General features: G+C 35.0%; 1 protein-coding gene across 3 annotated transcripts in view; it reads left to right on the forward strand.

Annotated features, from left to right (window-relative positions):
- Positions 1–18743, forward strand: part of SYDE2 (synapse defective Rho GTPase homolog 2) — a 49519-nt gene that overhangs the window by 23444 nt on the left and 7332 nt on the right. For 2 of the 3 annotated variants that reach the window (XM_087448280.1, XM_004431560.3), the window contains exons 5-6: positions 11775–11956; positions 14604–14835. In XM_087448280.1, the coding sequence (XP_087304406.1) occupies positions 11775–11956; positions 14604–14835 (414 nt within the window). The remainder of the gene's footprint in view (positions 1–11774; positions 11957–14603; positions 14836–18743) is intronic. The other variant, XM_087448285.1, reaches the window with a different exon arrangement.

Consider the following 18743-nt stretch of genomic DNA (forward strand, 5'->3'; position numbering starts at 1 on the left):
CTTCTCAGGCCATGCTGAGGCCGCGTTCCACATACAGCAACTAGGGGGATGTGCAGCTATGACATACAACTATCTACTGGGGCTTTGGGGGAAAAAAAATAAATAAATAAAATTAAAAAAAAAAAAGAAAGAATGGTTACTTTTATTTTCATAAAGGAAGAAGGCTTATCATTTCTATTAAAAAAAGATCATTTATACAAAAAAGTAGAATTTTTCCTTAATATGTAATTAACAAAATCAGCAAAGAACCCATTTTATGAATTCATTAAAGAGAAATTTTATAAATAGCAATTCTCAGAGAATTACACTCTATAAGTAAATGAAAGGAGATTTTTGTCTTGGTGAAGCCTTATCTTAGAAATAAAAATTATGTCAAACATACATGATTTAAAAAGATGAAATGATGTAGTTTGAATTGATTATTTGCTATAAGAGAAGGTCCTTAGTTGGAGATTTGCAGTATATGCAGTAGATAAGAACAATAAGTCAATGAATGTTAGAATTATAGCATACTTTTCTAAAATTGAGAATTTCCATGATTTTCTTGGCTATATTCTTTATATTATTCCATTTCAGTAAAGCTGCTTTTCAAAAGAACCCAGAGCTATTTTCTGTCTTGATAAAAAAGCAGTGAAATGATTTAAGATTTGTCTGAGAAATATCACTGGAATTGCAATAAATTATACACAAGGTGTCATCGTTTCTCAAAATAAAGGGTATTGTTGATTTGGGAAATTGGCCAGTAATGGTGTTGCTTCATGTGTTTGTTCCATGTGAACTCACATTTCTGAGTAAACTTTGAAATATAATTAACAGTTCAGTAGGTCTAAAAAATGAGAAATTAATGAAGTGAGTGAAAGAGTTTACTTACAGTTGAATGTGTTCTTAGTAGTTGGTTTGTCTGGAATAGAATGAAGTACGCCTGACCAACCAGATTTTTTCAGTCAGTTACAAAATTTAAGGTATGAAATCTATTCATAGTTATTATGGGACTTACTCACCAAAGAGAACAATAGAAGAAATTAGAAAAGTCAAAATGTTTATTATTTAGTGATTATTAGAAAAGAATAAGTCTCCTGAGGAGGAAAATTCAATTTGAATGTGTCTGCCCACTGTAAAATAGACTTCATGTGTCAGTACTACACAATCAGTATCTGGGTTCAGTACTTAAAAGTTCATTTGGCCATACCTTTTTCTGATTTTAGTCCTACCTTAATTCTTTTATTTTCCTTTGAAAGAAAACTTGATCAGAAATAAGCCAGAAATTATCTTTAAACCATTAATAATTTTCTTCACTTAGACTTAGTAAATATACATTTTTCCCATCATACATATGTTCTCTGATCTCTGGCACATTAACTTCCACTTACAATTACTTCTGTTTTTCTTCACCTGGGTTGAACACAGAGGTCTAAACTGTATAAACACTAAGGAATGCAAAACATTGAGGAATGCTCATGGATTTAGCAACCAAAATATACTGAGGCAGTATATGAGAGCCATTTGATCTGAGTAACGCATATAGAGTATGGCTAACGAAAGCAGTAAGTTCAGAAAGAGTAAATGAGGTAGGGTGGGGTAGATTAATGAATTTTAAAAATTAATTTGTGGTGCTAACTTCAGGAAACGTCAGTGATTCTACATTCAAATCTACCTACTCTAATATATCTTTACTATCTAAGTTTTACCTGAGGAAGAATGATTCTCGTGGTTCTGTACCTGTATTTTCAATATTCTGGTTCTAGTGAGTTAATCTTTTCTTATGGTGGGGGCTGGTAGAGGATAAGGGCACTTTCCCAGGGGACAGAGTCTCACTTGAAGAGTGAGGTTGTTTAGTATATTAATCTTCATAGTCTTGCTATTGCTAGTAGAAAGATGATATCCATCCAACCATCATATATTGAATGCTTACTGTATGCTAGATACTTTGCTAGGGTATTTGGAATACAATGAGGGGTAAGAGATAATCTCTGCCCTCAAGAATATTAGTCTAAAAAGGAATACAGACACAGAGACAGCTAGTTTTAATATACAAGGAGGAACACCTATGGTTAACCATTGAAAGATCTGGGGCCAGAGTTCTAGGCAGAGAGAACAATTTTGTGGTTGAGAATTAATAAAATATGGGTACTACAAACCAGCCTCTGAGAGGTAGAAGTAGTTTTAGTGATTAGAATGCTTTTTTTTTTTCCTTTAGTATGGTGATACCTATATCCCATCATGGGGATGAGTAGAACTTTCCTGTATAGTTGGTCCTTGTGCCTATGCAGGTGAGAGGCATATGGTTTCATAGTATCTAACTATTACAGAGCAAACTATTACAGAGCAGCTTAAGAGATGTAGCCAGAGCCAGTTCTTTATTTACCTATAATTGCCTGCATTTTCTTCAAGTACGTGATAAAAGGTTTACTGTGTTGTACTAAACTTCTCCATTATAACTTTTCCCCAAGTCTCTCTTAAGTAGCTCCTATAGTGTTCAAGATTGTCACCACAAACTTATTATCTTAAGGTTTTTATGTCCCCAAAGTGTTTGAAAGATACAAAGAAGGCAATATGGCTTAAGATGCTCCTGTCTGTCACTAAGTTTTTGGGATAAGGCCATATAGCTAATTTTTAGGTCTATGAGTAGTTACATAGTATATGTCAAAACATAGTGTAAATACCTCCTTTCTGTATCATTTTATAAAATCTTTTATTTTTCCTATGAACTCTTTGTCTGCTTATAGAAAAGAAACTATAACTTTTACTTCATTGAACGTAATTTTCATTGAGCATACTTTTAAGTGCTTAATATATTTGTTAATAATAATTCTCCTTTATTTGCCCTCAAATTATAGTGAAATAAGTAATCTTGAATTTGGATTAATTTAAAATTTCCATTTATATTATGGTTGTTTAGTATATTAATTATATAAAAGATAATGACATTTGAAATATATGTTTCACTAAGTTATAAAGTTATCTTTTCTGGGAATCTTTTAGGTTTTAATTTAATATAATTGCATTATAGGGCAAGTCTCAAACTTGAGAGGCATATTGAGTTTTGTTAGAACTAACAAGTCTTGCTTTGTCAAGGAACAAATATGGAATCCTTGTTTTAAAAATCATGCCCTAGGGGGTTAGTAGTTTTTTTATTTGGCAGCTATGGAAAATTGCATTTCCATTTTCTAATTGTAACTCACTTGTCCTCTTTACACTGAATGTTGCTATTCAGTGTGGGTGGGTTTAGACTGCAAAACTAATGATAGTAGTAAAGATCACATGGTATAAGTTAAGGAATAGGGATAAACAATTATTGCATGCCAATGTGTACAAAATGCTTTATCATTATCATCACATGTATTGATTGTTATGATATTCCAAGCACTTTATGTATGTCATATCTCTTCATATATGTCAAGGAAGAAGTTTGGTCAGTATTCTCTTGGTTTCCCAGTGCTATTTCCAGATTATTATCTTTTCACTTTTGAGTAGAAACTTATACTTTCTTGAGGAATAAGGTTCTCTTGAGGCTTATGGCACATTCCTACACCACCTTTACCTTTCCTATCTAATATTTAACATCATCTACAGAACTCTTGGACATTCCTCTTTATTCAGTGAAGACTTTGATATCTCTCCTATGTTTATATTTCCAACCAAAGTTCTGCCATCATCCTAAGTGATTTTAACATACAAATGACCAATCCAGAATCCATTTGTTAAAAGACTAGTCTTTCTCCATTGAATTGTCTTTGGACCTAGTCAAGAATCAATTGGCCATGAATGTGAGGGTTTATTTCTGGACACCCAATTCTATTTCATTGATCTGTATGTCTGTCCTTTTGCCAGTATCACACTGGTTTGATTACTGAAGCTTTCTAGTTAATTTTGAAATTGGGAGGTGTTAGTCCTCCAGTGTTGTTCTTCTTTTTCAAGACTTTTTGGCTATTTTGGGTCACTTGCATTTCCATATGAATTTCAGGATCAGCTTGTAAATTTCTGTGAAAAAGCTAGCTGGGGTTTTGATATCTTGTACATTGAATCTGTAATAATTTGGGGAGTATTGTCATCTTAACAGTATTAAGTCTTCTGATCTATGAATATGAGATAGCTTTCCATCTATTTAGTTATTCTTTAATTTCTTTCATAACTGATTTTTAGTTTTCAGAGTACAAGTTTTGTGCTTCTTTTGTTAAATTTATTCCTAAATATTTAATTATTTTTGATGCTATTGTAAATGGAGTTATCTTAATTTTCTTTTTGGACTGTTCATTTTTAGTGTATAGAAATACAGTTGATTTTTGCATATTGATCTTTTACTTTGCTAAACTCGTTATTAGTTTTTTTAGTGAATTCCTTAGGATTTTATATACAAGATTGTCATATGCAAATAGATACACGTAGTTTTACTTCTCTCTTTCCAAAATGGATCCTTTTTATATCCTTTTCCTGCCTAATTGCCCTGGCTAGAACCTCCAATATAATGTTGAACAGCAGTGGCAAGAGTGAACATCCTTATCTTATTCCTGGTTTTAGGAGAAAAGCATTCGGTCTTTGACTATTAGTTATGATGCTAGTTTTTCATAGATCTCCTGTATCAGATTGCGGAACTTCCCTTCTATTCCAAATTTTTTGAGTGTTTTTAGCATGAAAGGATGTTGAATTTTGTTCAGTGACTTTTCTGAGTCTTTTGAAAAGATCATGTGGTTTTTGTCCTTTATTCTATTGATATATTACATTAATTGGTTTTCAGATGTTAAGCCAACCTTGCATTCCTGAGATAAATCCCACTTGGTCAGGATGTATACTCTTTTATTCTTTTTTAATGTGTTTCTGCATTTAGTGTGCTAGTATTTTGTTGAGGAATTTTGTGTCTGCATTCCTAAAAGATATTGGTTTCTAGTTTCCTTGCAACGTCTTTGTCTGGTTTTTGGTATTGTGGTAATACTGGCCTTATAGAGTGAGTTGGGAAGTATTCTCCTCTGTTTTATTTTTGGGAAGAGTTTGTGAAGAATTGGTATTAATTCTTCTTTCAATATTTGGTAGTATTTATCAGTAAAACCATCTGGGCCTCGGCTTTCTTTTGTGGCAAGTTTTAAAATTACTAATTCAATCTCTTGTTATAAGTCTATGCAGATTTTCTGTTTCTTTCTGAGTCAATTTCAGTAGTTTATATCTTTCTATGAGTTCTAACTTTCATCTGAATTATCTAATTTATTGGCATATAGTTGTTCATAGTATTCACTTATAATCCTTTTTATTTCTGTAAGGTTGAAAGTGATGTCCCCTCTTTCATTCCTGATTTTAGTAGTTTGAGTCTTCTCTCTTTTTCTCTTGATCAGCCTAGTTGAAGATTTGTCAATTTTGTTGATCTTTTCAAAGAACCAACTTTTGGTTTTGTTGATTTTCTCTGTTGTTTTTCTATTATTTATCTCATTAATTTCTACTCTGATCTTTATATTTTCCTTCTACTTACTTTGAATATAATATGCTCCTCTTTTTCTAGTTTCTTAAGATGGAAACAGACCATTGATTTGGGACCTTCCTTCTTTCCTAATGTAGACATTTAGTGCTATAGATTTCCCTCTAAACTCTGCTTTAACTGCATCCCACAAATTTTGTTATGTTGTGTTTTCATTTTCATTCTGTTCAAAATACTTCTAATATTCTTTTTGCTTTCTTCTTTGACCCATGGGTTATTTAGAAGTGTGTTAGTTTGTGTCAGATATTTAGGGAATTTTCCAGATATCTTCCTATTATTAATTTCTCATTTAATTCAATTGTAATGATAGAACATACTTCATGTGGTTTGAATCTTTTTGTATTTATTTAGACTTATTTTAAGGCCTACCATATGATCTTTTGTGGTGAATGTCCCATTTGAACCCTTGAAAAGAATGTGTATTCTGGTGTTTTGGGATGTAATATGCTATAATTATCAATACAGTCAAGTTGATTAATAATGTTGTTCCATGCCTTGTTTTCTTTTGACATGTTGAGAAAGGGGTGTTGAAATCTCTATGATTGTCATTTTGACTCACCAACCATCCTCTACCGCCCCCTTTCCTTTAAAGACTTCAGTTACACCTATATTAGATCACTTGTATTTGTTCTACAGCTCACTGATACTCTGTTCATTTTTTCCAGTCTTTTTTTTTAATGTTTCATTTTAAGATTTTATTTATTTATTTATTTTCCCCCCAAAGCCCCAGTAGATAGTTGTATGTCATAGTTGCACAGCCTTCTAGTGGCTGTATGTGGGACGCGGCCCCAGCATGGCCGGAGAGGCGGTGCGTCTGTGCGCGCCTGGGATCCGAACCTGGGCCGCCAGCAGCGGAGCGCGCGCACTTAACCGCTAAGCCACGGGGCCGGCCCAATCTGTTTCATTTTAAATTGTTTCTATTGCTGTCTCTTCAAGTCATTAATCTTTTCTTCTGATATTAATCTCATCCACTATATTTTAAGGCCCAGACATTTTAGTTTTCACTACTTGAAGTTTGATTTTTTTTTCATACCTTCTATGTCTCTACTTAACATGTTCAGTCTTTCTTCTAGCTTCTTGGACATATGAAATACCATATAATAACTTTTAATGTCCTTGTCTACTAATTCTATCATCTATGTCATTTCTGGGTCAGCTTCAATTGATTTTTCTCCTCATTATAGGTCATATTTGCCTGCTTCTTTATATGGCTGGTAATTTTTTATTGGATGTCAGACATTGTGAATTTTACCTTCTGGGGTGCTGGATATTTTTGTATTCCTATAAATACTTTTGAGCTTTGTTCTGGTATGCAGTTAAGTAACTTGGAAAGAGTTGGATCCTTTTTAGTTATGCTTTTAAGCAGAATGAGAGCAGCTTTTAAACGAGGATCCTCTTTTTCTAGTTCTTTGATTCACTACTGAAGCAAAACCCTTCTATGTACTTATGTTAGTTTCCTATGGCTACCGTAACAAAGTGCCACAAAGTAGGTGGTTAAAACAACAGAAATTTATTGTCTCATGGTTCTGGAGGCTGGGAGTCCAAAATCAAAGTGTCAGCAGGGCCCTGCTCCCTCTGAAACCTGTAGAGGAATCCTTCCTTGCTTCTTCCTGGCTTTTGGCATTTTGTTGGCAAGCTTTGGCATTCCTTGGCTTGTGGATAGATCACTCCAATCCTCTGTCTTCACATGATGTTCTTCCCATGTGCATGGCCCTCTGTGTATGTCTGTCTCTGTGTCCAAATTTCCCCTTTTTATAAGGACATCAGTCATATTGTATTGGGGCCCACCCTAATGACCTCATTTTAACTTGATTTCTTCTTTAAAGATCCTATTTCAAACAAGGTCACATTCTAAGGTACTGGAGGTTAGGACTTAAATATATCTTTTTGTGGGGGACACAGTTCAACCTATAACAGTACTGTATCCAAATGCCATGAATTATGAAGTTGCTCAGAACAGGAGCTATTGCCAGCCAATGTAAGCTCCCCAAATTGTTCCCTCTAATCCTTTTGGGTGGTTCTTTCGCCAGCCTTTGGTAGTTTCCTCACCTGCATGTTCTGATCAGTACTCAGATGAAGACTCAGGGGGATCCTTGCAGATCTCCAGAGTTCTTTCTGGGCATCTCTTGACTCTCTAATACTCTGCCCTGCAAGCTGTAGCCACTTTGGCCTCCTTAGATTTCTAGCTTTCTCTCCTCAACTTAGCTAGACCTGTTAGCTTCCTGGCTTTCCACTTTCTCACTGTGACCTGGAAAGTCTTTCCAGGGAGTGAGCTGGGGCAGTTATGGGCACACCTTGTTTGTCTTCCATCCATCAGAGATCACTATCCTTCTTTGCCTGATGTCCAATGTGTTGGACATAGGTTTTTTCAGATATTTTGTCTGGTGTTGCCAGTTGTTGCAGGCAGAAAGGTAAATTTAGTCCCTATTGTTCCATCTTGGCTGGAAGCACTGGTCTGTTTTTCTAGCCTGTATCTGGGTTGCTGATTGCTACTAGAAAAAAAATCACACAAGGGTATGTCTTGGTAGCGGTATAAATCCATGAACTTCAAAATTGACTAGGCTTTCAGTGGTACCTGCTAATGTTTTCTTATTTGCTCTTTCCCTCTCTCTTTTTGTCGTTCTCCAGAGTGTCCATTTAATATCTTCTCACTCCTCAAATCTCATGTCACCCATGTCACTCTTAGCAGATGACCTTGCCTCCTAACTTGACAGAGAAAATAGAAGCCATCCGATGGGAACTTCCTTTACTTTGTGATCCAGCCTGCCAGCATGCCTTCTTTGGCATACATCCTTTCCACTCTTCCACTATCCTTTCTGTAACGGTATAGAAATGACCTTCCTTACATTTTGAACTAATTTTAATTCCTTCATGTGTTCTCAGAAGTCGCTTCTTCCTTTCTCTGGAGTCTTTGCTCACTTGATTATATTCCTCTCTGCTGGACCTTGAAAACCATTGTAATATCTTCTTTACATTAACATTTAAAAGTTCAAGTCTCTTCCATCTTGAAAAAAGTCCTTACTTTGGTCCTCTGTGTTATCACCTTCTCTCAAAGTCGGATTTCTGGAGCAGGTTGCCTATCTTTCTTTCTCTTTCTCTATTTCTTTAACATTATTCACTTTCTAACAAACTGCAACCTGACTTCTCTGTCTTTCATTCTCCTAGACTATGTTTACCAACATTGCTGACTTCCTTCTCTGGTGGACATTTTTTGGTCGTTGCCTTAAATTATCTCATTGTTTCTTATTCTTTGTTACAAAAACCTGCTGCCTTAGAAGCACAACAGGAATTTGTTAAAAATACAGGGAAATGAGCCCTGACCCTTGGAGATTATGGTTTAGTAGAGCTGCTGTAGGCTCTGGAATCTATTTTTTTAAAGTTCCTCAGGTTATTTCAGTGTGCAGCCAAGTTTGAGAAACACTGTTCTCTATAATATTTAACACAGTTCTTACCTAACTATTGTTGGGTATAATTGATACCATAGAGTCTTTCTTGAAACATTCTTTCCTTGACTTCCTTGGCGGCATATTTGCCAGTCTCCCCGAATCCCATCCCCGCCTCTTCTTACCACTCATGCCTCTTTAGCCATTCTTCCTCGGTCACCTTTGGAAGATCCTCTTTCTGATGTGCCCTTAAGAGCTGATGTTCTTGAGGGCCTTCTCATATCACTCTGTATGCCTCCCTGGTTATCTCCATCATTCCCAGGTTTCCAGTTATCATCCTTAAGTTGATCATTCTCAGATCTGTGTTTCCAGCCATCTCTTTCCTGAGCCTCAGATGCTTGTATCCAGCAGCCTTGAATGTCCCATAGATACCTTAAGCTTAACATGTTCAAAATGAAACTCCATTCTATCCCCCAAAACATAGTTTTCCTCCTTTTTTCCTGTTTAAAGTAAAGGCACTACTATCCACCTAGATGCTCAAGCCCCAAACCTAGGAACTGTACTTACTCCTCCTTTTCCCTTAAAATTATTAAGTGCATTTTTGGCTTAGCAGTCCTGTTGTGGGAATTTATCCTATAGACATACCTGCATACATACAAAGTAATGATGTGCAAGGTTATTCATCATAGCATATTTTGGAATAACAAAAGATTAGAAACAACCCAAGTATCCATCTGCACTGACTGACTAGATAAAACAATGGGACATCCATAATTTGGAATGCTATGATGTGACTGTAAAAATGATTGAGGAAGCTCTCTGTGTACTGAAAAGATCTCAAGGATATGATGTTAAATGAAAAAGCAAGAAACAGAACAGGACGTATATGCTATCTTTTATTTAATAAAGGAGAACAAATAGTAATACATTATTTATATTTGCATAAATAAACACTGGAAGGATGCATAAGAAACTAAGGAACCATGTAACTATCAAAATTTAAAAAGATTATCAGACGGGAAGCTTCCTATATGATCATGTTTAAGTTCAAACTAAGCTTTGAAACTAAGTTCTCAGTTAAGCTGAGAGCATGTTCTGAATCATTATTGTCTATATTTAGGTTTTTGATGTCAGAAATGTCTTCTGTTTTTCTAGTGATCACATTCCAGCCTTTAGCTAGTATCTTACCTACCTTGCTTATATGTAACAACCATTAATTAACCTTTCCTGTTTCCTGTACTGCATAAGTGATCTCTCTTAGTTCATCACCCCTTGTAGTGTGTTTGGAATTGGCTTCCCTCACTCCTAATATAGTGATAAGTCTGATGATTTCTGCTCTTGGCTTTTGATTTCGTTTGGTTTTAGGAATAATTTTTTTCTTCCATACAATAGTGTAGATTAGAAATTATCCAGCCATCCAGTATATACGTTTAACACATCTTCTGTATTAAAGAGGAAATATATTTATATAGCTCACTTATTTGGAAGGCCTTTGGACCATTGGTATTCTTTTCTTTTTTTTATTGAGGTATAATTGACATATAACATAGATGTACAACATAATGATTCGATATTTGTATGTAATGTGTTAAACAATCACCACAATAAGTCTAGTTAACATCCGTCGTCATACATAGTTACAAAAATTTTTTTCTGTGATAAGAACTTTTAAGATCTATTCTTATACGTCAATTATACGTCAATTAAAAAAAAACAAAACAGACATTAAGTTGATCCTTTCCCAAGATAAATCACTCTAAAGCTATCAAAATTCCCTTCTCTGATTTTAAAAATCATATGGCATAGCAGGAAGATGTGATTCCAGTTTATTCAAGTGGATATTTTGATCCAACTTCCTCTTTGGATACAACACCAAAATCTACAAAGCAATGTTAGGGAGAATATTCTTTATCTTGTCAGTAAATGAACAAATAAAAAAAGATCTGCTCTTGGGCCGGCCCCATGGTGTAGCAGTTAAGTGCGCGCGCTCTGCTGCTGGCGGCCTGGGTTTGGATCCCGGGCACGCACCGACGCACCGCTTGTCAGGCCATGCTGTGGCGGTGTCCTACATAAAGTGGAGGAAGATCCACCGGATGTTAGCTCAGGGCCAGTATTCCTCAGCAGAAAGAGGAGGATTGGCGTGGATGTTAGCTCAGGGCTGATCTTCCTCACACACAAAAAAATATCTGCTCCTTTAACACCTTTCAAAAATGCAATACAGTATTATTAACTGTCGTCACCATGCTGTACATGGACCATTGGTATTCTTTATCAATTAAAAATCTAGAAATTCAAAATTCATGTAATTGGAATAATTTACAATTAATATTAATTGTAATATGCTTAGCTTTCTTAACTTTTGTTTTACATGCATTTAGAGGAGCTCTTTATAGGGGGGCAGGGGGCCGGCCCCGTGGCTTAGCGGTTAAGAGCACGCGCTCTGCTACTGGCGGCCTGGGTTCAGATCCCAGGCTCGCACCAAAAGCACGGCTTCTCCAGCCATGCTGAGGCTGCGTCCCACATACAGCAACTAGAAGGATGTGCAACTATGACATACAACTGTCTACTGGGGCTTTGGGGGAAAAATAAATAAATAAAATTATAGAGGGGCAGAATCAATAGAGTATATGTATCAAGAATTGCTCACTTTATGGGTAACAAACCTAATATATATGATAATTGGAAATTGTGTGTGTGCATTTTTAGCATGCTTTCAAAACAAAAAGTCACTTACCGAGGCAATTTATAAGAATACGAAATACTAGTGTTTGTTATAATAGTTTCTTTTTATGTTGTTGCTTTTATTTTTTTCAGAATATTAAAAATTGGCTATAATAATACTTAAATTTAAAAAAAAAATTCACCGTTTTTTATTTCACTCTGAAGACCAGTCGCCAACTGTCTGTCATTTGTTTGTTTTTCTAAAGGTGTTCTTAAGGATTATTTAAGAGAACTTCCTTCTCCTCTGATAACAAAGCAGCTTTATGAGGCTGTATTAGATGCAATGGCAAAAAATCCTTTGAAAATGTCATCAAGTGGTTGTGAGAATGACCCCAGTGACTCTAAGTATGCTGTTGACCTGCTGGATTGTCTGCCTGATGTTGAGAAGGTAAGCATAGTTGTTGTACATTTTTCCGGAAAGCCAGTTAATGAATTATGTGGTTAGCTCCAGAGCTACAAATAATTTTTTAGGTATTTGACATTTGTGGCACTCATGAGTTTAAGCTTGGTCTTTACTAAGGTTCCCTAAATTGCATAAATCTAGAAACTGCTTCTTAAACAGAGTAAATCTAGAAAATAATTTTATCTTTTCTGGATATGATTTTAGTCTAGGTACAATACTCCCTGTAAGTTTTTAAAGAGTATGGTTATGTTAGTGTTAAAATAATATATGTTTATTATAGAAAAAATTGGGAAAATATAGAAAAGAAGAATAGAAAATTGCAGTTATCAATATCCAAAGGCAACTATAATTAACATTTTGGTTTATTTCCTTTTAGTATTTTAAAAATATAGTAACTGTTTTAGTGCATATGGCTTGGCCTCAAGACTTAAGCAACCCTTACCATCACCATTTCCTTCCTCCTTACCTCTTCCCATTTGCCTCTTCCCCACAGTCTAAATCTTGGGACCAATATCTTTAGGTATGCCTGCGACAGACATAGAAGGATGGCTGGGTCTGCAGAACCAATCTTAGCCTAACTTGAGCTGTTGTTCCTTAGAACCAGAGGGAAAATAGAGACGTGGCTGGGTTTGTCCACATGAAGCTGACTTTGCCTATGTTTCTTACCATGTGAGGGCAGAAAGTGCAAGAGTGAGTGGGTAGGAACATTAAGCCCAAAAACTTCATTCACAAGTTTACTGAGTCTTCTGATTGTCCTGTGCTCTGTCCAATTAGATTAGCAATTACTACTCCTTTGGATGGGGGGAGGGGACCAGCTACAAAGAGGTGGGCAGAAGCAGAAGGGTGGGGTTAAGGGGTAGAAATATTCCCTCTCCACTGTAAGGTAAAATTATAAGTGTCATTTTACTTAGAAGAAATGAGTGTCAGGGAATTTAAATCACTTGCCCAAGGTTATATAGCTTTTGTGAGTATTGTAGTCTGTCACATGAATTTAGGTCTTTCCGGCCCTAAAGCTCGTGTTATTAACATCCTTTCTAAAAAGGTTACATAATATTCCACTGAGTGGATTTGACATAATTTATCATTATTTTGTATAGTATTAGGTTTTGAACCTATTTGTATATATTTGTACACAGAGATTTCTTTTCAGTTAGAATTACTTATTTAGAATAGAATCTCAGAGTGGAATTGCTGATTTAAATGATGTGAACATTTTAAGGCTCTTAATACGTTTTTTCACATTACTTTTCAAAAGGGACACAGCAACTACATTTTTTGGCTCATTATTTAGTAGATCAAAAAAAGATTTTCTTATTTTAAGTTGCTTTTCTTGGTTTGCTATTGAGATAGAACCTAATATATTTAACCAGTTGTGGTTGTGTGTGTATGTGTCTGTGTGTGTTTGTGTTGTTCATAGTATAATATGCTGATAATAGCCTTAAGAAGTCAATGTATTTTGAGTCCCACTTGTGTTAGGAAATTTATAGTGAATGGAAAAGAGAAACAAATATTTGTTGTTTACATCACTTTTGGATTCACATATTTGACTGGTTTTGATTTCAAAATGTTGATTATAGTCTTCTCTAGCTTTCGTTCTCTCTTCATTCCTTCCCTTCACAGCCAAACATTGAAAGAATGTTTATTCTGGTCTATATCATTTCTTCACCACTCACTTACTACTCAATACATTGTAATCTGGCTTCCTACCCCATCTCTCTGGACTTGTTCTTGCTAAGGTTGCTAATGACCTTCTAATCACCAAATCCATTTGTCACTTTTGGCTCCAGAAATAACAGGTCATTTTGATTTTTTTCTTTTTTTATAGTTTTTTAAAATTATAGTTTTTATTTGGCATTCATTTCTTCAATACAATTATGAAGAAGAAATTACACACTCATTTTATTGTTAAATGATTGATTATATGCCACTACTTCAAAAACATCATTCCTTTCCATAATTGCTTAAATAGCCACTCTACTTCTTGAGCAAATGCCCCTTACTAGTTTCTTCAACGATTAAAAAATATAGTATTTTATTACATAAATTTTTCTTTCGTTTCTAACTATAATATTCTTCCCTTTTCTATGGTTTGTCTACTTAAAATATTTATTAGTTAAGAAGTGCATTGGCCTTTTTCCGAATCTGGATCATGCTAGAACCTAGCCACGTTCTGAAATGGTTAACTTCCTAGATTTTAGGATGGTAGTCCCCTACTTATGACTACAGGATTTATCTGTGCTTAAAAATGAGCACTCTTACCCTAATTCCCTTTCCATCACAGCCTTTGCTGTGATCATTTTAGAGGAGAAGAGAGAAGAAAAAGAGGAAAATGGTATATTTTCCTAGGGACTCCAGCTGAAATTTAGAATGCATTCATGAGCATTTTATAAAGAGTATATATTTTAACCATATTTTAATGGATCAAATTATGTTGTTGGAACCTAAGGGTCCTGTGTAACGTTTCTATAAGAAAATATGTTTCAAGTTCCAAAAATCCAACTTACAAGCAAATCTTTGAAACAAACTTTTTAAAAGTGACAGGATGCCTATCTATATTTTCTGCTATAAATTGTCTCCTTCAATTTGCCCCTGTATAACTACATTAAGTGAAATTTAATTTAATTTAATTTAGGCAACTCTAAAGATGTTGTTGGATCATTTGAAATTGGTGGCTTCTTATTATGAAGTGAATAAGATGACTTGTCAGAATTTGGCCGTGTGCTTTGGACCAGTATTATTAAGTCAGAGGCAAGAGACTTCCACCCATAACAACAGAGTCTTTACTGATTCAGAAGAACTTGCAAGTGCTTTGGATTTTAAAAAACATATTGAAGTTCTTCATTACTTACTTCAACTCTGGCCAGGTAAATAATTCTATGGAAATATTTTTCTCTTTGAATGATAGGGTGTTTCAATTAGCTAATCATTAAATATGCCCGTATATGATTGAAGAAAATCTTTTCTAGATTTTGCTTTTTCAAATAGTCATGAATTTACACCTGCCCTTTAGATTTCTCCACTTAAAGGTTCTGCTTTTGCTGATAATATTACAAATATATAGATGAATGTGCACATTTAGGATCTGGTCAGATCGGGATTTGAATGCTGGTTGTGTCGCTTATCAGCAGTCTGACCTTGGGCAAGTTCCTTAACATCTAGAGCCTCAGCATCATCTTTTGTCACAAGGATTTAATATTATGTTTATAGGGCTTATAGGAGGATTAAATAAAAAATTACATATGTACGGTGCTCAGCACAGCTCTTGGCACATAATCAGTACTCAGTAAATATTAATTTCTTTACTCTTCTCATTTTTAGTTCAACGGGTATGAAGCAGAATTCATTTTTCTCCGTAAATCAGTACTTCCTGACATCTTTACTGTATCCATGGTCATTCTTCATATTATCCAGGCTTGAATTGACAGTTATTTTTGATCTTTCTCTCTTTCTTATTCATCCCTTATTCCAGTCAATAACAAGAGACCTGACAGTTATTTTCTAATATATCTCTTATATAGTTTCAGAGGTAAAAGGAATATGTATTTAATTAGATGATTTATAAAGGATGCTGTCTCTAAGTTCCAAAATTTTTATCCTGTTGTGACCTGTGCTCCCCTCCCCCACCCTGCATAGTCCCAGAGGTGAAAGTACTAGATGCTTAGTGTAGCGCAGCTGTAAAGGGCTTGGGCCCTGGAGTCAGGCTTGAATTCAGATCTGGACTGTGGCACTCACCAGCAGTGTGGGCTAAGGCAAATATTTAATTCCTTAAGCCTCAGTTTGCTTCTCTATAAATAGTGCCTACCTCAGGGTTGATTTGAAGAATTATCTAGATAAAGTATCTAAGGCAGTGAGCAAAGTGCTTAGTGTAAAGTTAGCCCTCAGTAAATGTGCTTTGTTATTTGTTACTCTTTTATTTGTATGTGAAGAATAGACCAAAGTACAAAGGAATGCTTGATTTAATCTTTTAAAATACATAAATCTAAGTAATTTTAAAGAGTTAATTAAAAATTAAACTAATAGAAGTTTTCAACTTTTAAATTTGGAAAGTTAAAATTTTTGCTTTCTTTTAAACACAGGCTTAAAAAGTCATTTCTAATTCATATTTTAACTGAATTAGGATGAATTATTAATTGTTTAAAAATCCTGAATCAAGAGTCTCTGGATAATTGATCTGATTTCTGCGTTTGGTGCCCAAGATAAGGGATCTCACAGGTTAAAGTTGTAATGTGTGTTTCCTAGCTTTTCCTAGAACTGCTTTAATTCTAACAAACATCAGGAATTGGGAGAGGAGTCGTCTTCTCATTCTAATCACAAATAAAATAAAAGTTAATATCATTAAGTTTACTATCAGTACCTGAGTTCTTTCTCATTAATTCTGTATCAGAGGTTAATGTCATTTCATTATTTTGTAATAGCCACCTTAATTTTGGGTGTAGGAGCAAAAACTTACCTTCTTATGTACTGTATTATAGAAGAAGCAGGTTCAGATTCACTGTATTTCAATGACAATCTTAAACAACTGACTGCTAGTGTATATATAGCACCTTACTCCCAAGATTTGTGGTGTTGGATTTAAAAATAACTGCTCCCTTTCCTATAACCTGTTATTTTCTTTAGCTGTAGTCCCTCAGGTAAAGGACAGAATAGGGCAGAAAGATAAGAGGGAACAGCAGTTAGTTTTGCCTTCTAAATCATTTGCTTTTTATTCAAGAAAAGGCAGAAATCAAGTAGATGTAGTGCAGTTACTGAGCCTGAGAAAATTGATGGTGACATGGAGAATGGGCCATACATAGCATGTTAACTCAGTGAATGCCCATCCCTATACAGTCAGTAGGTTTTGGCTCTCCTTGCTATGCATCTCTTACTTATTTTTCTTTTTGGAATTTCCCCCACTCCAGAGATAAAAAGAGTTGGTTCCATACACCCCCCACTTCCTTTTTACTGTCTTAACTTTTTGTTTTGTGTTATTTTTTGTTTTTTAATTTTGGGCAAGAATATAATTTGCTTTAAGCTTTCTATTTGAAAAATCTTGTCTTCAAAGTGATCAGTCAGAACCCTAGTATATTGGCACTGAAAGGTGAAAACCATCCTGCCATTGGTTTTTCAGATCGTCTTCTGCCAAACCCTAAGGTTCTTTGAAAGCAGCTTTGGGGCCAGATGGCAACCTGTAGGGGAACAAAATGGAAACACACTTTCATTTTGACCAAAACAGTCTTCTTTTTATCTTTTTTATGCATTGGGTTTTTACAAAATTGTTGCTTTTTAAAAATGGGTTTTCTGTTTTTTGAGAAGAATATTGAAAATTACTGATAGGCCACTCTTTCACTTTGCAGATGGGGAGATAGCTTTAGAGAGAGTATAACTCCTAGACTAGCTGTTTGCTGCATCACATTTTCTGTGATGTTTAGATTTACGGCAGGATTTTTGTTTTTTGGAAAAGCTATACATTTTTCGCTAATCCTTTTTGTTTCATTTTTCTCACTAGACTAAGCTTCATGAGATCAGGGACTATATTTTGCTTACCCTTATACTCCCAGGTCCTAACAGATACTTGACACTAACTAGACATTCAATATGTTCTGTTAAATAAGGTAATTATACTATAGGTAAAAGGTTAATAAAATGATGATTAAAAATATAAATCTAGGGGCCGGCCCCGTGGCTTGGTGGTTAAGTGCGTGCGCTCCGCTACTGGTGGCCTGGGTTCAGATCCTGGGTGCGCACCGATGCACTGCTTGTCCAGCCATGCTGAGGCCGCGTCCCACATACAGCAACTAGAAGGATGTGCAACTATGACATACAACTATCTACTTGGGGCTTTGGGGAGAAAAAGAAGGAGGATTGGCAATAGATGTTAGCTCAGGGCCGGTCTTCCTCAGCAAAAAGAGGAGGATTGGCATGGATGTTAGCTCAGGCCTGATCTTCCTCACAAAAAAAAAAATATATATATATATGTATATATATATATATAAATCTATTGGTAGAAAAGAAAACTAAGTTTCTTAGTAGTTATCATTACATTTTGAAACTTTTTCAGCAACCTTATAAATTACATTTTTCATTTTATTCTGTTGAGGGTGGGTAGTCACCAGTGCTGGGAAAACCAGAATATTTCTTTTAGGGTTAAGATTAGCCATTTTCTTTGCATTATTTAATAGGAAACCATTCCATCATCAGTGGTTTAAAAAGCCAGTGAAGTTGATTTTTCAGACATTGAATTTTTAGTCTAAAAGATATAAAATATCATTATAATTGGTTTCTTAATGTTTTCCAAGAAAATATACAAAAATAATGTTTGAATAGGGACTTGGTTAAACAACTTGAAGCAACTGGCAACAAAATGAATCTTGGTTTTCCAGATGAATGTCAGAAAACAGGCACAATAAGACCAGCTTAATACACAGAGTCAAAAATGTTTTACTTTCGTTGGATCACAAAACAGATGACCTCAAGGTTAGCCGAGCAGTGTAATGGTTTGGCAAAAACAACAGGCATGACACTTAAGCACTAAGAAGAACAGAAATAGCACAGAAAATGAAGAGAGAGAAGCAAGGAGACTTAGGGGAGATAAGCAGCTAGAGGAGAAAAAGGAATATGAATAATTGAGCAGTGGAAAAATTCAGATATCCATTTTACAATTATATCAGTGAATGGCATGGGACATTTTGTATTAATACTGTTATTAAAGATCAATTTAAAGTAAATATCAGACTTTTATTTTCTAGAAAATTTTAGATTAAGATCTTTTAGCTATTCATAATGATATATAATA

This window comes from Ceratotherium simum, chromosome 2 (genome assembly GCF_057802395.1).
Source record: "Ceratotherium simum simum isolate JZ-2026a chromosome 2, ASM5780239v1, whole genome shotgun sequence".
Taxonomy (NCBI): domain Eukaryota; kingdom Metazoa; phylum Chordata; class Mammalia; order Perissodactyla; family Rhinocerotidae; genus Ceratotherium; species Ceratotherium simum.